Source organism: Babylonia areolata, chromosome 15, assembly GCF_041734735.1.
Source record: "Babylonia areolata isolate BAREFJ2019XMU chromosome 15, ASM4173473v1, whole genome shotgun sequence".
Lineage (NCBI taxonomy): Eukaryota > Metazoa > Mollusca > Gastropoda > Neogastropoda > Buccinidae > Babylonia > Babylonia areolata.
This window is the reverse complement of record NC_134890.1, coordinates 20,314,608-20,340,425: the sequence shown is the minus strand read 5'-3', so window position 1 is coordinate 20,340,425 and position 25,818 is coordinate 20,314,608. Positions and strand designations below refer to the sequence as shown.

At 42.8% G+C, this 25,818-nt stretch overlaps 1 protein-coding gene across 4 annotated transcripts in view; it reads left to right on the top strand.

Annotated features, from left to right (window-relative positions):
- Nucleotides 1–622: 622 nt before the first annotated feature.
- Nucleotides 623–25,818, top strand: part of LOC143290212 (kinesin-like protein KIF28) — a 48,593-nt gene continuing 23,397 nt past the window's right edge. For all 4 annotated transcript variants that reach the window (XM_076599536.1, XM_076599538.1, XM_076599537.1 and 1 more), the window contains exons 1-12: nucleotides 623–824; nucleotides 2,401–2,533; nucleotides 5,671–5,862; nucleotides 6,875–6,986; nucleotides 14,863–14,970; nucleotides 15,376–15,506; nucleotides 17,020–17,090; nucleotides 18,352–18,412; nucleotides 19,624–19,788; nucleotides 22,132–22,256; nucleotides 23,265–23,437; nucleotides 25,621–25,755. In XM_076599536.1, coding sequence (XP_076455651.1) covers nucleotides 660–824; nucleotides 2,401–2,533; nucleotides 5,671–5,862; nucleotides 6,875–6,986; nucleotides 14,863–14,970; nucleotides 15,376–15,506; nucleotides 17,020–17,090; nucleotides 18,352–18,412; nucleotides 19,624–19,788; nucleotides 22,132–22,256; nucleotides 23,265–23,437; nucleotides 25,621–25,755 — 1,571 coding nt within the window. In that variant the 5' untranslated portion in view covers nucleotides 623–659. The remainder of the gene's footprint in view (nucleotides 825–2,400; nucleotides 2,534–5,670; nucleotides 5,863–6,874; nucleotides 6,987–14,862; nucleotides 14,971–15,375; nucleotides 15,507–17,019; nucleotides 17,091–18,351; nucleotides 18,413–19,623; nucleotides 19,789–22,131; nucleotides 22,257–23,264; nucleotides 23,438–25,620; nucleotides 25,756–25,818) is intronic.

The window sequence follows — 25,818 nt, the reverse complement described above, 5'->3', positions numbered from 1 at the left end:
CAGTAAATTTACAAATGTATTGTATTCTATATACTTGCATTTTGGTGAAATATTGTTTATTATGTTGTGCTGTGTAAGTGTATGTGCACGTATGTGTATGCATGTGTGCGGGCATGTATTTGCACACACGTTTCACAATGTGAGTGATCCACATGCATGTATTGGAACAGTTCTGGGTGTCTATAGCCACCTCACCTTTTTTTTTTTTTTTTTAAACTTGTGTGTATCTGAAGATGTTGGGGCAGACATACAGCTAACAGTGTATTTGTCCCTAATCCTCTTTATATATTCAAACAAGTACATGTCTCTGAAGACTTTATTATTATTTCTGTATCTATATATTTTGTTTTAAATTATTCTGTGTTCCTAATATGATATTCCTAGATGTGTCAATTTAGTGTGATTTTATGATTTTATGTGATTTCTTGATTAGTTAAACAGATCCATGTGTTTAGCAGCACGACCACACATGAATTTTTCTTTGGAGATAGTTAAGTTGAATTGATTTGGCATGTATAAACACTGCGTTCAGTGCTTATTCATTTTCATTGCATTATTGATTATCGTTCACAAATAATTTGGACACATAGTCCTGTTTTGGCCTTAACTTTGAACACAACAGTCGGGAGAAAAGCCGCAATGCCACCCTCATTATCGACATGCAAGGGGCAACAACTTCCATCACTGACCCCAATAGTAAAGACGATGTCAAGAAATTCACGTTTGACTACAGTTACTGGTCTCACGATGGCTGCAAGACAGAAGCCAATGGTTACTACGGCCCTGACACGTCCCACCCCAATGGCAAGAAGTTCTGTGATCAGGTTGGTGCATTCCTGGCGTCTTGTGCTGCCTTGTGTTTAGTGGTGTTCAGTTGGACTGGACTGATCTGTGCTTTATTGTGTTGCGCTGTGCTGTGTTGTACTGCATTCTAATGTGCTGTGTTGTGTTTATTATGTTGTGTTGCTTTTGGAATTGTACTGTGTAGTGTTTCATTTTGATGTGTAATGCTGTGTTGCACTGTGCTGTGTTTGATTTTAGAGGATTGTGTTGTGATGTGTTGAACTCTACTGCACTGTGTTGTACTGCACTGTAATCTATTGTGTTATTTTTGATGTACAATATTGTACATACTGTACTGTAACTGTACTGTACTGTTTTATATTGTATTGCATCAACACTGAGTGTGAGTTGTGTCTGACTAAGACTGTCAGGACAGCAGAGGAGGGAACTGATGTCTTGACTATCTAGGAAACAATTCCATTGCAGTGGGGAGTGTCTCACCCAAGTTACATCCCCACTTTCCCACCCAAGTGGGTGTTAGGACAGTCTTGCCCATAAGAGGCAATCCTCACACAATTGGGATGGTTCCCGAAAGGCCAACTAACCCCAAGAATGAATGCTATACTGTGTCATTGTGCTGTATTATGCTGTGCAGTACTGTATTGTAATGTACTGTATTCTCTTGGCCAAAGTTCTTTTATGTTTGCAAAATACTTGTTGTACACTGGACCTCAGATTTCTCATCTCATCCGAAAGACAAGCACCCAGGTTACCACTAAAAGTACTGGTCTTTACTGTAACTGACCCTGTGACACCCACTTGGGTGACTGTCCACTAGTACACAGGGGATGGGGGGTCGGGGGGGGGGGGGGGGGGGGGGGGGGGAGAGAAGGGGGAGGCACTTAAATTTGCTACCAGTTCAGTGGAAGAATAACATTCTTGTTTACTGTGTGGCTCAAAGTCTGAGGTCCGGGTGACCCCACTGTGTGCTAATAATAGGCAGTAACTGTATGAGACCGCCAGATCACTGACATTGCTTGTTCTGCTGTACTGGTTCTTTCCATGCTCTATTTACAGTACCAGTGGTTGGGCAAGTGAAGTAGTTCTTAAAGTCATTTTCTTTTGAACACTCTTTGTGTATATGTGTGTGTGTGTGTGTGTGTGTGTGTGTGTGATTGCAGAGATTTGTTTCCAATTCAGGTGTCTGCTGGTTTTGAACCGCAGTTTTACAAATTGTTGGTAGTAGTACTATTGATGCATTCAGTTCAATATAAAGGAGTGGAAGAGAAGTATAGAATCCTGTTTAAAATGCTTGTATGTGTTTGCCCTGTACACACATACACATGCATACTACCCTATCTAACATTACCACCCCCACATACACACACATGCTTGCATGCATCCTTCTTCCCACACACATTTACAAACACACACACACACACACACACACACACACACACACACACATGCACACACATGCACACACACACACACACACACACACACACACACACACACACACACACACATACATACACAGACACACACGCACAGAGATCATCGTCATCACGTATTCAAAGCAGATGTCTGTTTAAAACATTATTTTCACTGTTTCAGAAAAAAGTGTACAGTGACCTGGGTCAAGGCATTTTGGACAATGCATGGGAAGGCTACAACTCCACTCTGTTTGCGTATGGACAGACAGGATCTGGAAAGAGTTGGTCTATTGTCGGTTACGGCGTCAACAAAGGTAACCGCAGCCTTCTGTGTGATGGATGAGTGTTCATGTTTGCAAGGAATGTTTCAGATTTGTTCGTTCTTTTGCTTAACGTCTATCCACATTTGTGACTTTAGACGAAAATCCATTATCTTCTCCACCCCACCCATGCCTTAAGTCATCACTACTTTCCCTGTTCCTCTCTCCTCAGTTAGCATTAAAAACAAAACAAAAAAGGAAGAAGAATATAAACGAAATAAAATAACTAACTAGTCAACCAGTAGAATAACATCAAAGAGCCAGTTGGGCTCCAAATTAAACTCTGAACTATTTCAAATACATGTTGATTATCAGATAAGACATTTGGAATGGATGCAGATGGAACTGCAGATTTTGTAAAGGGCATAGGTAAATATGGTTTTAACTGTTCACATTTATAGATGATATGCTTGAGGGTAATTTCATTGCCGCAAATGCAAGTCACATTTGAAGTATATTTTGTTTTCATGGCATCCAGTCGTAGTCTGTATATTTGACTGGTGAGCCTTCTGCTACTGTGATGTCCTTTTGTTTTAAAAGTAAACACGCAATCATTTTTTTGCGAGCGATTGTCAGTATTTTGTCTGTCAGGATCAGACTCCTGTTTCAGTTTATTGATATGGTTCCAGCAAGTTTCCTCCAGCAGTTGTAATGAATATGGAATACGAATTTCTATGGCATTGTAAATGTTCATTGTGCCTTTTTGTGCACAACGATCCACCCACTCATTTCCCATGAAACAAAAATTAATCTTTGTACCACAGATGGTCAAAACATGAATTATATGTTCAGATTAGAAAGGACCAGATGCACAAATTTTGACTAAAAATTTTGATTTTTTTTTTTTTGTCTCTTTTCTTTAAAAATCAAATATGGCTTTTATTTGTGTTTGAAATTGATGGTTGTTCAGTTTATTGTCACCATATTCAGTAATTAAGCAGGACCTGATAATGCTTATAACTAAGTTACTGAAGTGTGTCAGTTTATGGGCTGAAAGTTACAAATATCATTGAATGTGAGGGTAATTTTGGCACAGATCTCTGACATTGTGAATGCTATACCTGTGCTTATTTTCTGTCCCCAGAAGTGGATTTTGAAGATTTGTGGGTTTTTTTGTTTTTGTTTTGTTTTTGATGCCCTGTCTTCCATGATTTTTGGAATTAACACTGATGCTCTTCCTGAGTTTCCCTTTCATTGCCACACTCAGTCTCAAGCTGTCACAGTCCTTGCATTAGCAGTGGTCCGCAGGGAACTGTTGTGGTTACGTTGCCGTAAGGCTGCCCACAAGAGGCAACCCTGCACTGGTAGAGTCATGGCCCAGTGGTAACACGTTCGTCTGGAAAGCGAGAGAATCTGAGGGCATGGGATTGAATCCTACGGTTGTCAGTATTTCCTCCCCTTGCACAAGACGTTGACTGGTGGTCGGTCTGATACTCATTTAGATGAGATGATAAACAAAGGTCCCGTGTGTAGCATGCACTTTGTGCACATATAAAATAAGCTATGCCAACAAAAGAGTTGTCCCTGGCAAAATATTGTAGAAATATCTTCTTTGTAAAAACAAATACACTTTCAGGCAGAAAAAAAAGAAATGGTGGGTATGCACTGCAGCAGTAATACAATACAGTACAATACAATACAATACAATACTGCTGCTGAGTCTTTTTGGTGGTGTCCCGTAATACTTGTTCTGGTACAACTTATGCAGGATACCACTTACAAACCTCCTCACCAAAGCCAATAACTGCTTAGTTGTGGAGCTATTTTTAGCATTAGTTGCAGTGGCGAAGAGATTAGCCTTGTGGACTGACAACTGGGAAAACATGGGTTTCAACTCTGTCAACCCCCGAGAACGGAGTATGGCTGCCTAAATGGTTGGGGGTAAAAATGGTCATACAGGTAAAAGCCCACTTGTGTACATACGAGTGAATGTAGGAGTTGCAGCCCATGAACAAAAAAGAAGAACTCTGTCAGAGTGCAAATATCATTGAATGATTTGTTGCAGTCTCCTACCCAGAGCTGAGTTGTCATGGGCTCAAATGGAAAGACAGGAACCAGCCTGTCATGTGCCATTCACTGCACAGAAGCATCTTTGGGAATGGTTCTCTGAGTTCCTGACCAACACTGCAGTTGTCTGTATCTCTCTGGCCTGGTTGATTTGGGATATGTCATGAAAGGAAGTCTAGAGTACGGCCTTTTCACTTAGTCTCAAACAGTCATCTTCCTCCTCCCCATTATTCATGAAGAAAAAAGTCTCCCCAAATATGTCGCCCATTGCTATGCCATCATAATTCTCTCCACTTCCAGTTCCTACTACTGCAGCTGCTGCTTTTGCTGAAATTATTGCCACATCTGTTACTACTATTGTTACTGCTGTTGGTGTTGCAAGAGATATGTTACTTTCTTTTTTCATGTACAAAATCGTAACTCATGATGTCATAATCCTCAATTTTTTTGTCTTCTTTTTTTTCTGATCAACATTTGGTGATGTTTACCTTCCAGGCGTGGTGCTTCAGTTCTCTGAGACATGAAATGGAGTTGATAACTGACTGTGCAAGAGATGAGTCAATTTCTTTTTCTTGTACAGAACCGTAATTCATGGTTCATGATCCTTTTTTTCTGTCTCTTTTCTAATGAACATTTGGTTATGTTAACCTTTCAGATGTGGTGCTTTGGTTCTGTGAAGCTTGAGATGGAGTTGGTAGCTGACCGTGTTAGAGATGAGTTAATTTCTTTCTTCGTCTCAGGGCCACAAAATCATGGTGCCATAGCCCTTTTTCTCCTTTGTTTTCTGTTCAGCAATTGGTGATGTCCTACCTTTAAGGTGTGGTGCTTCAGTTCTGTGAAACACGAACTGGAGTTTGTAGCTGACTTTGCTCGAATGGAGTTAATTTCTTTTTTATTCACCAGGAGCCAGTTGCATTGCTCAGACGGAAGAGCCTAGTATGGTCGTAACCCGCTACTAACTGTGTGTAGTATGGAACTGACCAGTGGTGTAGTTCGTGACATTTAGTCACATGTAACTGTCAAAAAGTTAGAACCAAGCAATACAACTGGCACCAGGACCACAAGCCATGGTGCCATTTCTTCTTTGTTTTCTGTTCAGCATTTGATGATGTCTTGCGTTTCAGGCGTGGTGCCCCAGTTCTGTGAGGCAATATTCCAGGGGATCGAGCAGAAGAAGGGGGAGGGGGCGGAGGTGGAGTTTGAGGTGACCTTCAGCATGCTGGAGATCTACAATGAACAGGTGCGCGACCTCCTGTCCACCAAGTCCCAGAAGGGGGGGCTGCGCATCCGACAGCACCCCAAGCATGGGTTTTACGGTAAGGTTGTTGGGTGTCGTGTTATATGGTGTATGTGTGTGTGTGTGTGTGTGTGTGATATTCTTGTTTTGAATATCGCACATTCTGTGGTAAGGTGTTGGATGTTGCATTACATAATGTGTGTGTGTGTGTGTGTGTGTGTGTGTGTTTTTGTTTTGATTGCTGTAATTTTATGGTAAAGTGTTGGATTTTGCATTAGATAATGTGTCTGTGTGTGTGTGATATTTTTGTTTTGATTACTGTACATTTTATAGTAAGGTTTTGGATGTTGCATTACATAATGTATGTGTGTGTGATATTTTTGTTTTGATTACTGCACATTTTATGGTAAGATGTTGGACATCACATGACGGATGTGTGTGTGTGTGTGTGTGATATTTTAGTTTTGATCGCCATACATTTTATGGTATGGTGTTGGATGTTTCTTTATGTTATGTATGTGTGTGTGTGATATTTTTGTTTTGATCGCCATACATTTTATGGTATGGTGTTGGACGTTGCATTGTATGATGTATATATACATCATATAATTGTGGTGATTTCACTTGTACATACTTTTAAAAATTATATTCATGTTAGATCACAATTTCAAAAACATTTCCGTTTATGTGATTGTACAGTGCAGGTAAAAAATTATCAATGGAATGAAAACAATGGCTAATAAGAAATAGAATATCAGTGGGGAAAAATATGGAAGAGAAACATGTTATAAAATGTCCAATGCAGGATTGTTAAAGTAGACATTTACATGATACAATCTTGGACGAGACAGTTGAAATATGATTCCCAAGATGGAAAAAAAAAAAACCCACAAAAAAACATACATTGAAGAACCCATGACGTGTGTCGATGATGATATGGATACTTATATAGCGCCTGGCCTCAGTCAGACTCAGAGACCAAGCTCAAGGCGGTTTACAAACACGCAGTCATTTTGCACAGCAGGCTTCATGCCTACCTGGGGAGGCAGACCCGGCTGACAGCTGCCGTTGTGGTGTGTATGAATTTTCAGCGGACGGCTTGCAAGTGGTTCCCGTGGTGAGCTACTCTGACATAGAGAAGAGGATGGAAGAGGGAACAACCAACCGCACAGTGGCTGCCACAAACATGAACGCCACCAGCAGGTCAGTCTCCGCATCTGTGTTTTGTGCTGTGGATTTTGTTTTGTTTTGTTGTTTGTTGTTTGCTCTTTGTGTTTTTCCATTTATCTGTTCATTTATTTATGTGTTTATTTATTTATTTATTTTATTCATTCATTTATCTATTTATTTATTGATGTATTCATTTATTTATTTATTTATTCTCTACCTTTTCCCTCTCTTATTAAAAATGTATATGCTGCATTAACATGTTATTTCCAGCTTCAATGAGCAGTTATTGAATCTAAAATTATTGTGGAGAAAAATATGTGAATTTATGTCTCTGTCTTTACCATGCTGTTCCTAGGACAATTTTAAGTGTTTCTTGCTGTGCATTTGTGCGTGTGTGTGTGTGTGTGTATGTGTGTGAGTGTGTTGTGTGTTTGTGTGAGTGTGTTGTGTGTTTGTGTGTGTGTGTATGTGTATGCTTTGTGTGTGTGTGTGTGTGTGTGTGTGCTTTGTGTGTGTGTGTTTGTGTCTGTGTGTGTGTGTGTGCGTGTGTGCGTGTGATATTTTCCACAGTTGTTTGATAAGTGTGTTTGTAAATTTAGCATCAGTTGATGTGGGTGACAGTCACATGTTTCTGTCTTCATGTTTTTCTGTTCATGTGTTGTGTATGCATGGGTGGGTGTATGAACTGTGGCAGGGTGGAGTTGGAAGGGTGGGGGTGGGGGGGGAGACTAGGGAGATCTGCTCAAGCACATTAGAATAGCGAGATCAGTGTTTCTGCACCCTGTTTCAGTGGAGTAGTTGTCAGATCAAAGACCCAGTGATTGCTGTTAACTGCTCTCATTGTACAATGACACAGTTGGTCCAGCCAGGCCTTTTACCTGCTTCAGATAAGGGTGGGGGTGGGGGGGGGGGAGACTAGGGAGATCTGCTCAAGCACATTAGAATAGTGAGATCAGTGTTTCTGCACCCTGTTTCAGTGGAGTAATTGTCAGATCAAAGACCCAGTGATTGCTGTTAACTGCTCTCAGTGCACAATGACACAGTTGATCCGGCCAGGCCTTTTACCTTCAGATATCAGCTGGAACACCTGTCAGATTGTGAGGCACAAAAATAGCACAAGCTCCTGTAAATGACATACATGCATAAATAGTCAGCAGTGTTTCAGACTTGAATCCTGACATTTTGGTCATATGTTCCACAGGTTACTCCTCTGGTCTGTCTAAAGTGTCTTGTTTGCTGCTTAAAGGTACACACACACACACACACACACACACACATGCACACATGCATGAATGCTCGCACACAAACACACACACATACACACATGCACATGCACACACACACACACACATACACACATAATATGCAGTCTGTGTTAAAAATAGCAGCTCCTTGACATAACCTGCTGGATGATTTTCACATGTGGGAAGCCAAATGTGTGGCAGCAAAAAAATCGAGCAAAACCATGTTTGTGGCACACAAGATTGATCGTGGTGAAAATGAAATCAATGCAATCAATCATGAGTGCAAACAACAGCGAGGAGAGGAGAAGGTGAGAGAGAGAGGGAGAGAGAGAGAGAGAGAGAGAGAAGGGGCTATGTTGGTAAACGTGAGAATCAATAGTGACCACAAAACCAAGCTTGGGAATTCCACAGTTGGAAACAAAAGAGCTGACATTGAGGGGTGCTCCTGGCTACTACCAGTTTAATTTCCCTCAAACAGGGTCCCAGCTGAGTGAATTGCATGCAGATTTTGTTTGGAATAATGATAATGATACTACGGACAACAGCTACAACAACAGTTGGTATTCATAATGCATTCTACCTCCTTAGCACAGGTTTCCAGGGTGGTGACAATTAACATCAAAATGTGAAAAAAAAAATGGTGTCAGAAATGAACAACACGGGGGACTGTATGATCAAGCAAGACAAATGCAGTGTGTCAGTGGAAAAGCAAAACTTCCTGTACCCACTTACAGGCACACACACACACACACACACACACACACACACACACACACACACACACACACACACACACACACACACACACACACACACACACCACACACACACACACGGGGAATGGAGGACTTGGATTGATGTTAGTCTTAAACATGGTGCAGTGATGTTGAAGTGACTCCTAATGAAGTGTTGCATTATTATCTGTGTTTAAAGTCTAATTTTTGCCATTTTGAATCATTAGAATTTTTGTCATTTTATTGTTTAAAAAAAAAAAAAAGTCCATCCATATTTTCTTTGTTGACACGGAATGTAAGTTCTCTTGGTCAGGCTTGAGAGGTGACATTGTTAGCCTTTTTGATGACTTGTTGAAGCATGTTTGATAATGTTTTTATAAAAAAGACTGTGAGTGTGATAATGTTCAATAACAAAGGCTGTGAGTGCTTTCATAGTGGTACACATTTGGGCACGAAAACTTTACCAAACACACACACACACTTGCTTCCTCGGTCGCGTGCGTGCGCGCACGCGCGTGCACACACACACACACACACACACATGCACACACACACACGCACACACGCACGCTCACTCGCTTGCTCGCTCACACGCATGCATGCACACACACACACACACACACACACACACACACACACACACACATGAATGCAATGGACAGAGATCAGGTTATATCACACAGAAGTATGATGCATATCAAGATAAAGGTTTCTAGGATTTAACCTAAAGACCAGTTGAAAAATGAAGGCCTGAGCATAGTGATAAGACCGATTTTCTTTCTCATTTATGGTATGTGTGGCAATATTTCAGCACATAACAGAAATATTTTGGTAGGGTTTTAATGGTTTAGGTAAATAGTTTTCTAATCTGTCAGTGACACAATATTTGCATTGGTTATGTCGATTGTGTAGAGAAATTAACAGAGTATGATTTACAGTTAAAGAAAAATAAGCTTAAACAGTAAACAACCTCCCCACCCCACAACATTCCTCTCCCGCCCCCCACCCCCGCCCCCACATACAAACATACACATACACATTCACACAACCACCAGTCTCTGCCTCCTCTTCTCACACACGCACATGTGTGTGTGCCAGAGTTCTGCACACAGCTTGCCTAAGAAATCATGGACTGGGAATTTCAGCCACTTGGGGAACATGCATTATTCAGTCCTGACCCGGCTCTGTGAGGGGTCGACAAGGACCCTGACCAGACAGAACGTTCTGTGCTGAAAACACGGTTCCTGAACTGACAACGTGTATTTGGAAATCAACCGTACCTGTAACAGCTGGCAAAATGAGGTCATGACCTGTACTGAAGAACGCCCTGCAGGCAAAAAGCCAGAAAGAAAAGAGAAGCTGTTGTGCAATACGTTTTTGATATAAAGGCAGATAGAAGGTACTGTTAGCACCACCCACACCCCACTATTTTTTTCTTTTTCTCCTTCTTCCCCCCTTCCCCCCCACCCCCCCCAGTGTCAGTTTAGGACAGTGCTGCCATGGTTGTGTATAAACAAGTGTTGCAGACGTTCCACCACTGGTGAAAAGCACTGGGGTGGGGGTGGGGTGACGTGGGGTGGAGGACGGTGGAAAGGGGTGTGCTGCCACGGGTGACTGTCAATATTGACAGCAGGGGGGCATTGTGTACAGAACGGAGCGCGTCATTTAACAGATGACCCGACAGGGGGAGGGTCTGGTTTTTAGCTGTTGAATCATTGTCAGAGCTGTGAACAGAGGTCATGTCCGCTTGGATTATGCAATGGGAAAGAGAAAGAAGAAACAGACCACAAAGGTGAACATGAAGGAGAAACAGAAGACAAAGTAGAAGAGGGGGGGAAAAAAGCAGATGAGTAATGAAAGATATAACAAAAGAAGGAAAGAATCAACAAGAAGAAACAGAAAAAAAAGAGGAGAAAAATAGATAAAACTGACAACGCTTACATCAACTCGACAACACACACATGCACACACATTCATACAGAGAGACAGACATGCACACATGCACACTTACACGCACATTAACAAAAACATATACATTACTTTCTTACCCTCCCTCCCTCCCTTGCCAAACACAAACACACACACACACACACACACACACACACACACACACACACACACACACACACACATGCGCGCGCGCACACACATACAAACACACCCACACTCTCACACAACATACACACACACACTCTCTCTCTCTAGGTCTTGGAGACACATATACACACACACACAAGCACACACATACATATGCACTCACCACCCCCCTCACCCCCCACCCCCCACACACACCCCACCCACCCACCCACCCTGACACAGATTGGAGCAATGAAGAGCACACAGATCGAGCAATCAGCAGATGGCAGTAGTTGTACCAGGGGAGCAGGGCATGGGACTGCAAAGCCAGCCGATGGTGAGAAATCACAGAATTATTGACACTGGTGTCAGAGGCTCGGAACTATTGACACTGGCAGAGGCTGTATTGATCGATGACTGTTGAACTGCAGAGAATCTGCTTTGTCGCCTCCAGCCTGATTGCAGGGCTGTGGCTCAGTGGGTGATACACCCGACAAGGCAGCAAGTGTCCATAGGTTCGAATCCCACACTAGATGGAGGCATTTGCTCCTCCTACCCCTCCGCTAGACTTTGTGTTGTGGTCTGGGTGCAAGTCATTTCGGCCGGCTGATACAGTGCGGTGGCCTAGTGGTAATAGGATCAACTTGGCTGTGAGTGTTCATGTGTTTAGATCCTGCACTGGACCAGAATCTTTACTCCCCACCCCCCCACCCCCTCCACTAAACTGAGGGTGGTCCGGGTGCTAGTTTTTCTCTCTCTCATGGTCTCTGTCTCTGTCTCTCTCAGTGTCCAGCCAGTATGAATACTTGCCCCTGAATGCTCTTCACTTCTACCCCTTCTCTCTGTACCCACTTCCCTCAACTCATTTTATGGCCAGTGGTCAACATAACATTTTAGTTGTCTGTCTCTGTCTGTCTGTCCGTCTGTCTCTTGCTCTCACTGTTTGTGTGTCTCTGGATCTCTCTTTCCCCGGAATGTACAGAAATTCGCGTTGGCTCTCAAACAAAGTGACTGATTGGAAATCCATGAACTCCGGGAATCGTCATGGTGACAGAAAAACAAAAGCACAGCAAACCAGGCACGGTGTAACACAATACTCCATATCTCTCAAAAGCTTTATTTTCCAACACAAAAAAACAAACCAACCAACCCTCAGTAAAAACAAAAACAAAGAAACTATGCAAATAGCTGTTTTGACATTTTGTCTGTCCAGCCCCCACCCCCTCCCAACATTAGCACCACCACCACCACCACCCAAACCTCCCCCACACCACTCCTGACAGCCCCCACTTATATTTTTTTCTGTTTTTTGTCCCACCGAAAAATCATTACTCCAGCAGCATAGATTGGGACTGTATGAAACACCTGAAACGGAATACACCCCCTACCCCTTCCTGTAACAAAAAAAAAGGACTGTTGGGGAGACCACAAAGGCCTATTGACTTGAGGTTCACGGGTGACTGATCATTGAAGCAGCGAGGTGTGACTGACAGAAACAAGGGTTGTATGGGAACGAACGGTGGGGTTCTGTCTGGCTGTGCGCTGTTGGCAGGGGGGTGGGGTGGCAGGGCGTCACTGTTTTCTGTGGCTGATCTTTGACTGTGTGAATTTTTCACACTTGTATTCATGCTCATACTGTCTTTCAGTACACATGCATGCACTCATGCACGCACGCACGTATGCACGTACGCGCGCGTGTACGCGCGCGCGCACACACACGCACACACACACACGCACACAAACACACGCACACACACAAAAATACACTCATTAATATTCAAATCAAATCAAATCAAATCAAAAACACTTTATTAATCCACATGGAAATTAAGTTGTGCAATCACAGGCTCATTGTAAACACTGGCATAAAATCATGCGCAACATAAGAAGAGATTAAAACTAGTCAAATAAGAATTCCCAATTGCTGACGATATACTACCCCCCCCCCCCCCACACACACACATACTCATGTTAAGACAATAGGGTATTGCACAACAATATTAACAAATGAAAACATCCAACAAAAAAAGGGTATATGATTACTAAAAATGACATGCGCGCACGCACGCACACACACCCACACACACATACACACACATGCATGCACACACACACACACACACACACACACGTTAAGACCATAAGGTATTGTACAACAATACATAAATAAAAACATCAAGGGAATAAATTGTATATATAAGTAAAATGCACACACACACACACACACACACACACACACAAGCCCACACAATGCGTGTATTCAAGTGTATTCACACATGCAGACAAGCATGCATGCACTCACAACCCATGCAGGCAGAGACAGACAGACAGACAGACAGACAGACAGACAGACAGACACACACACACACACACACACACACACACACACACACACACACACAGACACACACACACACACACATGCTTGCACACACCCACTCTCTATTCTCTCTCTCTCTTAACTCTTTTTCTTTCTCTCTCACACACTTTACCTCTCATTCAGACACATTCTAATGCGTACAGGACACAGAACAAATTCACACACCTGCATAAACACCTAACATAAGCACCAGTACTGTCTCACTCAAACTGCTTAGTGTGTGTGTGGGTGTGCACATGCGTGACAGAGGGAGGGAGGGACAGAGAGAGAGAGAGGGGTGGAGGAATTGGATTGGAAATGGTTTATTCATGTAAAGGCCATAGCCCCAAATGAAGGGATTTGTGTAACAAATTAGACTTTGGCAAATACAAATATTGATATGGATTCATGTGTGAAAAGAAAAGGATAGTGGGGGGAGGGGGTGGGGGGAGAGAGGGGGGGTGTCAGGGGGTGGGTGGGGGGGTGGGGGGGGTGGGGGGGGGGGGGGGGGGGAGAGGAGTACATGGACATTTGGAGGGGAGGGAACCAGCAGGAGGCACAGAAGTACTGTAATTGTTGTCTACCAGAGTTCTTTTTCCTTGACTTCTGTGTTGTCTACCAGAGTTCTTTTTCCTTGACTGGCGGTGTGCCAGATTATCTACTAGTCCAAAATCATGGTTGAGTAGATAATGATCAGTTCCCCAGAAATGTGAGGTTGGGGAGGGGAGAGGGGGAGGGAAGGTGTTTAGGTGTTTGGGAAGGGAGACGATTACTGGGTTTCGCTCAATCAGGTGAATTAATGTTATGTCTCAGGGTCCAGTCCATAGTCCACACTTAGCAATGAGCATTCTTCCAGTAAAAATAAAGTCTCTCTCTCTCTCTCTCTCTCTCTCTCTCTATATATATATATATATATATATATATAGACAAACCATCAAACCAAGCAAAATTAGTAATTAGTAGGATTTTTTTCTCTCCTTGTGCAAGCGCAAACAAGTGTACTGACGAATAAAGCAAGAAGACAAAATTAGCAAGAAGGCACACAAGACAAACAAGTAATGTAAAAAACAAAAAACAAAAAAAAAAAAAACACCTGCAAAAACCCATCATACAAACTATCCATATTATGAGGTCTGGGGTTTTTTTTTTGTGGTGCAGTGTAGTTGTCATGATTTTTAAAGGTTTATTTTGTGTTTGAATGTATGTATGTGTGTGTTCTTACTACTACTACCTCATTATCATTATTGTTATTGTTGTTGTTATTATTATTATTATTAGTGTTGTTGTTGTTATTGTTCTTACTACTACTACTACTACTACTACCACTACTACTACTACTACTGTCTCATTATCATAATCATTATCTTTTAGATTTTATTGTTAATGTTATTATTTTATTAATGATGATATAGTCATTGTTTTTGTTGTCATCATCATTGTGATTATTATTATTGTTCTTATTATCGTTATTATTATCGTTGTTGTTGTCATTACAGCCGTGCCCACACTATCGTAGGCATCACATTCCTGCAGAAGTTCAAGAATGCTGCGGGAGAGGACACGACCAAGTCGGCCCTCATCAACCTGGTTGACTTGGCTGGCAGGTAATGCTGTGATGGTGTGAGTGTGTGTGTGTGTGTGTGTGTGTGTGTGTGTGTGTGAGTGTGTGTGTGTGAGTATGTGTGTGTGTGCGTAAATAATTATGCGTGTGTATATGTAAGTAAACATATAAGGAAATGGTTGTGTGTGTGTGTGTGTGTGTGTGTGTGTGTGTAAATAATTGTGTGTGTTTGCGTGTGCATGTAACTAAACCTGTAAGTGAGTGTGTGTGTGTGTGTGTGTCTGTGTGCAAAATACTGAAGAAGGTTGTTTCCTTTGTAATTTGTGCACACGTAAGAATGTGCAAACCATTTTAATGAACTTGATTTTGACGCCAGGGCCTTGCTCGGATGCAGGGCTGAATGAGTTAATCAAGACGATGCAGAGAGGATGTGATTCTCCGTGTGCAGTGAGCGTGCCGACAGCACGGGAGCCACAGGAGACCGACTCAAAGAGGGCGCCGCCATCAACCAGTCCCTGTCCTGTCTCGGCAACTGCATCTCAGCGCTGGCTGACAAGGCCGGGGGCAAGAGAGTTAAAGGTAGTGGATAAAGCTTGTGCACTGTTTTCATAGTCTGTTACCTTTTTTTTTTTTTTTTTTAACTCTTTCACTACCAAGTTTCTGTGTGAAAAATGCTCTCCAGTACCAGTTATTTTAGAAATGATGTTTTCAGTCACAGGCTTCGGTACATGTCAAAACAGCACAAAAAAACTTCACTTCAAACTAGACCAGGAGGCAAAGGTTAGTCAATGTTCTGTTTGTGGGAAACTGGTTGCAGCTGTCAAGCTTTGTTACAATATGAAAAAAGGTCTTATCAGCATGTCCCCTCAGTGCTGACGAAAGTCGCCTTTGGCGGTGCACTGTCCAGTCAACTAAAGTCGCCTGTGGCGGCGAAAGAGTTAAATGGGGGTGTGTAGTTTTTGTTTTTGTTATGTGTGAGGAATGAAAAAGGAAATATGAATGAGTGTGTGTGTGTTTTCTTCTCCATGTTTATTGTTTGTTTACTACCAGGTGAATTGGACATGTCTGTGTGTAGTGTGCATGTTTATGTGTGCATGTAAAGAGAACAAACAAGCAGATTAGCATAATTTTATTTTCTGGGGCTATTACAGTAAACAAAAATGGAGTGGCCGAGAAAGGTAGGTAATTTATAGTATCGTGCACACAAAGAAGAAGAAACTTAGAAAGAGGTGATGATAACAAAGCTCTTCTTGTCTTCTGTTTCTCGATCTGCGTGAAAGAGAAGAAATGGACAAATGAAAGAATGAACAAAAAATTATTGTTGTCTTAGGGTAAGGGAGTCAACAAAGAGTGAGAGGGAGAGAGAGGTGGTAAATTCATAAAATCACGCACACACAGAAAAATAAAGGGCTGATGGGCAAAGTTTTTTCCTGACATTTGAAATCAAAACAAAATGGTCACCATATCTCTCTCATATAATACATGAAACACAGGTCTAAAACATGTCACACACACACACACACACACACACACACACACACACACACATATATGTATATATATATATATATATATATATATATATATATATATATATATATATATATATATATATAAACTCTTCTCACAGAAAGCTGCAAACTTTATTCTATTTGATATATGCCTGTTCAGCTGATGCAGTTATTTACAGAATCACTGCCAGCGTGTGTGTTTGAGTGAGCGTGTTCAAGTCCTTGTCAAAACTCCTACTGTATTTGTATTTGTGTATGATTTCCGATCCATGTTTGTACCTTTAATATACTATTTCCCCCCACAATATTCCTTGTGAACCTGGTAGACTTTGTAATAAAGACATATTTCATTTTCTGTTTCTATTCTATTCTGTGTGTGTGCGTGTGAGTGTATGTGTGTGTGAGTGTGTGTGTGTGTGTACATGCATATGTGCATGCGTGTGTGTGTGTGTGTGCCTCATTTGTGTTGTATTCTAGTCTAGTAATGTCAAAAGAAAATCAAATTATTATTTAATAAAAAGCAACAACAACAACAAAATAAAAAAGATATTGCTGATGTCAGTTAATCTGTCTATCTCTAGTGCCGTTCCGAGACTCTGCACTGACCAAGTTGCTGAAGAACGCGCTTGGCGGAAACAGCAAGACCATCATGGTATGGATGCTGTTTTTTCCCTTTGCTTCTTCCTTCTTTTTCTCTCTGTTTCTTTCCATATGTTTTTTTCCCCTATGTTTTCCCGCCTCTCTCCCATCTGACTTGATTTTCCGTTCATGTACAGTTCATGATCTGTTTGATTCTGAATTAACTCTCTCCATACGAACGGCGAAAGAGACGACGTTAACATCGTTTCACCCCAATTAACATCATCAAAATATTGCAAACGGAAGGCTCTTATACTGAAGACGTGAATGTTGACAAAGAATACCACAATTCTGACGACGGAAGCTAAAGGTTGGGTCATTCAGACACCCACTGGACATCTGAGGGGTCTGTGTAGAGGAGAAGAGAGGACTGGCCGTACTGAGTGAGTTAATGGACAGCCTCTTCAGAAAGTTTAGTGTTCAGTGAGTGTTTACATTCATCAAGGTTTTTTGTTGCCCTTGTGTATGTTAAGTCTGGGTGTTTGTCTGTGTCTTTCTGTCCTCCTCCTCTCTCTCTCTCTCTCTCTCTCTCTCTCTCTCACTCTCTCTCACTCTCTTCCCCCCCTCTCTCTCTCTTCCCCTCTCTCTCTTTAAGTGGTGATAATTTCATTGCTGTTTTTATAACATGTGCATGCTTATTCCCATTCAATTTCTTATTGCTTGATAATTATCTGACATATATTTTCATGTGTAGTATTCTCTCTCTCCATCTCTCTGCTCTCTCTCTCTCTCTCTTCACTACCCCCCTCTCTCTCTCTCTTCACGACCCCCCTCTCTCTATATATATATCTCTCTCTCACTCTCTCTTGCTCTATCCCCCCCCTTGAATTTTATCATCTTCTCCTCTACACTTGTTTAAGGATGAGTGTCTATAAATCGTTTCATGTGTATGACTTTGTATACAGAATGTCTGACAAACCAGCGCCAGTTCAGGAATGATTAGGCATGCATAGGTTTGTTTGACGCAAGTATGAATGTGTTTTAACTCACTCAGTACGGCCAGTCCTCTCTTCTCCTCTACACAGACCCCTCGGATGTCCAGTGGGTGTCTGAATGACCCAACCTTTAGCTTCCGTCATCAGAATTGTGGTATTCTTTGTCAACATTCACATCTTCAGTATAAGAGCCTTCCGCTTGCAATATTTTGATGATGGTAATTGGGGTAAAACGCTGTTAACGTCGTCTCTTTCGCCGTTCGTATGGAAAGAGTTAATCATTTCATTGTATCACTTTGCATGCAGGATGCGTGACAAAAAATACTGATCATGTTTCAGATTGCTGCTCTTAGTCCTGCAGACATCAACTATGACGAGACCTTGTCCACCCTTAGATATGGTCAGTATGGGGTTTTGATCTTACTGTGCATGCACATGGTAAAGATCTTTGGGTGCACAAGAGTTCTTCCTGCCAGACTTTTTTGGAATAAGTATTCACTTCAGTCGAACATGTTTAGATGTGTACAGATTAGACTATTAAAAACATTTCAAAAACAAAAGACAGAGGAGTGTGACATGCTTTCAAACGTTTTGTTTGTACTCCTCATACACTGGGATAACACACATACAGGCTCACACACACGCATGTGCACACACGCAACATTAAGGAAAGAACACACACACACACACTCACTCACGCACACACTCACACACACACCCGCGCGCGCACACACACACACACACACACACGCACACACCGCACACACATGAGAAAGAGAGTGGGGATGTAACCTGGACAAGTCACTCTCCACAGTAATCAAATTCTAGCTCAGATATTCAGGACAGCAGTTGCCTCCTCTGATGGGCATAGTTGGACACGACTGACTACCATACAATGAAATCAATCCATCAATCACTTTCTTGTCTGAAACAGAGTACGTAAATTAGTCTTCAGGCTCAGCGTAAGGAGAATAAAAGGTTAAAACGTATTCCAAGAAATTTTAAATTAAAGAATAAAGACATTCCATCATCAAAGATTTCTGACATAAGCGTGGCGGGGTAGGCTTTGGTGGGCAAGAATGTATGCAGAACAGAAGGAAGGGTGTTGAACAGGGTTTTTTGGGGTTTTTTTGCAATTTGGGGGCTGTGACTCCCGCATTCACTGGTATACATGAGTAGGCTTTAGTGTGTATGACTGTTTTTACTCCCACCAAATAGACAGTCATACTCTGTTTTCAGGGGGGTGCATGCCAGGTATGTTCTTGTTTCCATAACCCACCGATTGCTGATATGGATTACAGGATCCTTAATGTGCGTATTTGATCTTCTGTGTGTGCATACACACAAAGGGGGTTCAGGCACTGGCAGGTCTGCACATCGATTGACCTGGGAGATTGGCAAAACCTCCACCCCTTTACCCACCAGGCACGGTGACCGGGATTCGATCCCGAGACCTCAGTCCAACGCTTTAACCACTCGGCTGTTGCTCCCGTCACGGTGTTGCACAGTCACCATCACAGTAAATTTTGTTATCACAGTGTGAGGCATACAGCAGCACACAGTGTAGTGTATGTGTTTGACGCTGTGCGGTGTGTGTGTGTGTGTGTACAGCGGACCGAGCCAAGCAGATCAAGACGAAGGCCCTGGTGAACGAAGACCCCACGGAGAAGCTGATCCGGGAACTACAGGAGGAGAACGAGCGACTCAAGGCCATGCTGTCCGGGGATGCTGCCATGGAGGTCATGAAGGACGATGATGAGGACCTCAGCGATGACGGTGAGGGCTGTGTGTGTGGTGTGTGTGTGTGTGTGTGTGTGTGGATGTTCCTGTGGTAGTGATGTGGTATTGATGGGGTGGTGAAGTCGCGTTGCTGTGGTGGTGATGTGGTTTTGGTGTGATGGTGATGTGGTTTTGATGTGGTGATGTGGTTTTGATGTGATGGTGATGTGGTTTTGATGTGATGGTGATGTGGTTTTGATGTGATGGTGATGTGGCATTGATCTGGCGGTGATGTGGCAGTGATGTGGCGGTGATGTGGCATTGTTGTGGTGGTGATGTGGCATTAATCAGGGGTGCAAGTGGTTCCGTCTCATACGGATTTCCGTCTTGATGAAATTTCGATTTTTTTTTTTTTTTTTTTTTTTGTCCCTATGCTTTTGGTCCGGGAAAGTTTTGGTCGGAACTTGAATACTGAACTATTCACCGGAAGATGGAACTCTCTTGACTGGTTGACCAGTGCTTAGCTAAACTGAAGCCAGCGCCAGCTGTGTCTGGCCGCGCGCGCTGTGTACGACTCCCATTTTTGCCGCTGGAATCCGGATGGGACTGTTCGTTGGAAAGCGAGAACAGAGAGAATGTGTGTCTGTGTCTGTGTGTGTGTGTGTGTGAGAGAGAGAGAGAGGCACACACACACACACACACACACACACACACACACACTGTTACTTAGCCATGAAACTCTGTATTTTACCGAGAGAAAAAAATCGCCTAGGACGGAAAATCATAGAAGCAGTCCGTCCCCGGGACGGACAAAAAATGAAAGGGGGAGGAGAGACATTACTGTTTCACCCCCTATTTCGTTCGAGTAAAGTAAACACAGAGTGGTATATCCCACAACCAAAGGAGGCATCACTTTTTTAATGAAACGTCAGTATAGGTGGCTGGCCTACATGACTCTAAGCATGTGCTTTCAGCATGCTTACCGCGTGATCGTCAGCTTCTCGAATCTGATTTGCTGTTTTTCTATTTTCTGAAATGCAAGGGCCAGCAGTTTGGCTTCACTTCCCGCGCTAGCCTAAGCTCTGTCTTTGCGAAGGGGAAGCATCTTTGCTTTAATCTTCGGGTAGCGGGAAGCAAAACTGCAAGTTTTTCACATGCCAGAATGCCGTTTTTGGAAGTTTCTGACGAGAGAAAAGCTCAAGAAATCGACAAAGATTGTAAGAACAAGTGGAAAAATGAATGGCTCAACCATGAAGACAAACTGAAACGGAAATTCTCGATGTGGTGCGCGAAAATTGACGCAAGTGGTTTGGCTATTTGCAAATGCTGTAACAACACAAAACTGAACTATGGAAAAAACGGAAAGAGATCGTTGGTGAAACACAGTGAGGATCCAGACCATCTTCAACAGCTCGCTTCCTACTCACACACCTCCACAATGCCTTGTGCAAAACCTCTGTTTGCTGGCCCTAGTTTGACGGATAAAGTCATGGACCTTAAGATCAGAATTTGTTTGTTTCTCTCTGAACACTGCCTTCCATTCAGTCTCTCTGAAGACCTAGTGGACTTAATAAAGACTTCAGCTAAAGACACAAAGGCTGTAGAAAGCCTTCACATGTCCCGACTAACAGCAACATATTACCTGACACACGGCATTGCACGTGCTTAGTCCATTAAAAGCATTACCTAAAATCCATAAATTTTCCTTGCCAAAAATATAAATATTTTCTTCTTGAAAGGCACTCTGAGAGGCCCTGAGAGAGCAGGAAAATGCACGAAATGCGTTGGCGGCCGGGGCTCCGCCCAGGACCCCGCTGGGGGAGCTTACGGCACTCCCCCAGACCCCCTAGACCGGACTTCAGTCTTGCCACTTTTTTCCACTTGCACCCCTGCATTAATGTAGCATCAATGTAGCGGTGCTGTGGTGCTGATACAGCATTGATGTAGCAGTGATGTGGTGGTGATATAGCAGTGATGTGGTGGTGATGTAGAACTGATGTGGTGGTGATGTAGCAATGATGTGGTGGTGATGTAGCAATGATGTGGTGGTGATGTAGCAATGATGTGGTGGTGATGTAGCAATGATGTGGTGGTGATGTAGAAGTGATGTGGTGGTGATGTAGCAATGATGTGGTGTAACAGTGATGTGGTGGTGATGTAGCAATGATGTGGTAGTGATGTAGCAATGATGTGGTGGTGAAGTGGTGGTGATGTAGCAATGATGTGATGTGGTGGTGAAGTGGTGGTGATGTAGCAATGATGTGATGTGGTGATGCAGCATGGATGTGGTGGTGATGTGGCATGGATGTGGTGGTGATGCAGCAGGGATGTGGTGGTGAAGTGGTGGTGAATGTGGCATGGATGTGGTGGTGATGTGGCACTGATGTGACGTGTGGACAGAGCTGGCCAAGCTGAAAGCGGAGATGGAGGAAGAGTACAAGGGCCGGCTGGAGAACAACCAGAAGGAGATGGAGGAGATGGCCAAGACCTTCGAGGAGCGGCTCAAAGAGGCTCAGCTGGCAGCTGTGAGTCTCTACTCTACTGCTTTTTTTTTTTTTTTTTGATGATGAATTGATTATTCTTTAGGGAGGTAGTTGCTTGTTCTGGGTCTGCAACTCTTCAAGATTTTTTTTTTTTTTTTTTTTTTGAATGAGGAATTTGTATTATACTCCCAGTTTGGTAAAATATACTTACCATGTCAAACTGATGCAAACCAGGCCTATCAGTTTGCTCCTCTTGCAGAGGAAGCCAAAAGGCCTAGTCTGCATCATTTTGACATGGTAAGTATATATCACCAAACAGGGAGTTTCGAGATTTGAAAAAGAAAAAAATCTAAAAAATTTCACAAAAATGACAAGAACATGCAGACACCCCATACATGTTATGAACACCCCTGTGTAAGAACTGTTCATGATCATGTAACCTGTGTCAGAATTCAGACATTACATAAACATGAAAATATATAGCATTAAAAAACAAAAACAAGAAAAAAATAAACCTCTTTCAGAATTGCAGAAGCTGGTAGCTTGTCTCTCTCTCTTTTTTTTTTTTTTTTTTTTTTTGAGCCCTGGAATTTCGGACATTTTGTTTTCTGTATTTCGGTGATGATGAATGATGATGGGGGTGATGCTGCTGCTGCTGTAGGGATCCATTTAGTCTTGGGTCAACTTCACAAGGCAGCACTCTGATGAAATACCCTGGCAACAACCAGACTGAGAGATGCAGACACCTGCAGTGTTGGTCAGGAGATTTGAACAACTCTCGCAAAGACACACACCGTGAAGTGGATGACCCTCGACCGTGTGTGGTCCCTGTCTTCCCAACTGAGCCCACAGCACACTCAGAACTCAGTAGTAGCGAGCCAGCCATGAGTCGAAAAACACAAATCTGATAGGGATTGAACCCGCATCCTGCCAGTGGTTAGTATGTGACACTTACCACTTTGCCATGGTGACTGGTGAAAGTTGAATTTTTTATTGATCTATTTGTTATTTATTATTATTATTATTTTATTTTATTTTGTTGCCTGTCAGGGTGACTCTGGGTCAGCGGAGATCGCAGAGAAGAAGAAGAAGGTGCCGCACATCTACAACCTGAACATGGACCCCCAGCTGACCGGACACATCGTCCACTTCATCAACGCCCCGGAGATCACCATTGGCAACGGGCGTGAGGAGAGCACCGAGATCGTCCTGAAGGGGCCTGGGTAAGTACTGGTGGAATTCCATTTGCCAGAAATAATGATGGAGAGTTTCGGGGGTCTGTGTAAGTACTGGGGTAGTTCCATTCCATTTGCCAGAAATAATGATGGAGAGTTTAGGGGGCCTGTGTAAGTACTGGGGGAATTCCATTCCATTTGCTGTAAATAATGATGGAAAGTTTAGGGGGCCTGTGTAAGTACTGGGGGAATTCCATTCCATTTGCCGTAAATAATGATGGAAAGTTTAGGGGGCCTGTGTAAGTACTGGGGGAATTCCATTCCATTTGCCAGAAATAATGATGGAGAGTTTAGGGGGCCTGTGTAAGTACTGGGGGAATTCCATTCCATTTGCTGGAAATAATGATGGAAAGTTAGGGGCTTGGGTAAGTACTGGGGAATTCCATTCCACTGACCTGAAATAATGATGGAAAGTTAGGGGCCTGGGTAAGTACTGGGGAATTCCATTTCATTTGCCGGAAATAATGATGGAGAGTTTAGGGGGCCTGGGTAAGCACTTGGGGAGTTCCATTAGCCGGAAATAATGATGGAAAGTTTTGGGGCCTGGGTTAGATCTAGGGGAATTCCATTCCACTGACCTGAAAAAATGATGTAAAGTTTAGGAGCCTGGGTAAGTACTGGGGGAATTCCATTCCACTGACCTGAAAAAATGATGGAAAGTTTAGGGGCCTGGGTAAGTACTGGGGGGATTCCATTCCATTTGCCAGAAATAATGATGGAGAGTTTAGGGGGCCTGGGTAAGTACTGGGGGAGTTCCATTTGCCGGAAATAATGATGGAAAGTTTTGGGGCCTGGGTTAGATCTAGGGGAATTCCATTCCATTGACCTGAAAAAATGATGTAAAGTTTAGGGGCCTGGGTAAGTACTGGGGGAATTCTGTTGACCTGGAAACAATAATGGAAAGTTCTGGGGCCTGGGTAAATACTAGGGGAATTCCTTTGACCTGGAAACAATGATGGAAAGTTTTGGGGCCTGGGTTAGTGCTAGGGGAATTCCATTCCATTGACCCGAAAAAAATGATGGGAAGTTTAGGGGCCTGGTTAAATACAGGGGGAATTCAATTGACCCGAAATAGTGATGGAAAGTTTAGGGTTCTGGGTAAGTACAAAGGGAATTCCATTGACCCAAGATAGTGATGGAAAGTTTAGGGTTCTGGGTAAGTACAAAGGGAATTCCATTGGCCCAAAATAGTGATGAAAAGTTTAGGGTTCTGGGTAAGTACAAAGGGAATTCCATTGACCCAAAATAATGATGCAGAGATGCCAACTGTTACGATTTCGCCGTATTTTGTTATGCAGTTTGTTCTGACATTACGCCAACATCAAAATTGTTCCAAAAAGTTCATTTTCGACTACATAGCATGGTCACATGTATAAACAGAGCACCACTTAGAAACTGGACTATGGAAAACAGACCAAGTGTAACAATTACAAACAGCCTTCAGTAGCAGTTATGCTGTGTTCCGGGTAGGCCCAAGTATTTGAATGCCTTGTAGATAAAGTGTATGTTTACTGATGTGACTGGGAGTCCGAGTGTTCCTACCAAATTTCCTGATTGTTCCTACAAACACTTGACAGAGGTTGGCATCTCTGATGATGGAAAATTTAGGGGTCTGCATAAGTACAAGCAGAATTCTAATGACCTGAAATAATGATACATAATGATGTATGTGTATGTGTGTGTGTGTGCATGCATGGATCTGTATGTGCACACTTGTGTGTGTATGTGCATGTGTGTGTATGTGTTATTTGCACATGTATGTGTATGTATGTGTATGTGTACATGTGTGTCTGCATGAGCATGCATGTGCATATGTATCTTTCTTTAATAAATGTCTTTTCACTTTGAGTGATATTAAACTTGTCATGTTTGTGTGTGTGTGGGGGCAGGTGGGGGGGGGGGGGGTGTGGAGGTTTAAGGGGTATATACAGAGAAAGAATAAACTATAACAATGGAATCAGCAATTCATAAATATCTGTGAAACAGCAGTTAACAACATAATCAACAGCAAAAGTTGAATTGAGTATCAGGTGACATCATGGAAACAGTCCTGTTGGACTGTGTAACAGGAATTCAGCAGTGTCGAAATATATGTATGTGTGTGTACATGTGTGTGTGTGTGTGCGTGCGTGTGTGTGTGTATGTGTGTGTGTGTGTGTGTGTTGATGCAGAATTGTGGGGCTCCATGCGGAGCTGAGGGAGGAGGAGGGGGGCAAGTACTCCTTGGAGCCTCTGTCACAGAACATGCGTCTGATGCTGAACGGCAAGGCTGTGCTGGAAAAGACCCCCATCAAACACAACGACAGGTAGGTTTGTCTGGGTGGGTGTGGAGGGTGATTGGTGTGTGTGTGTGTGTGTGTGTGTGTGTG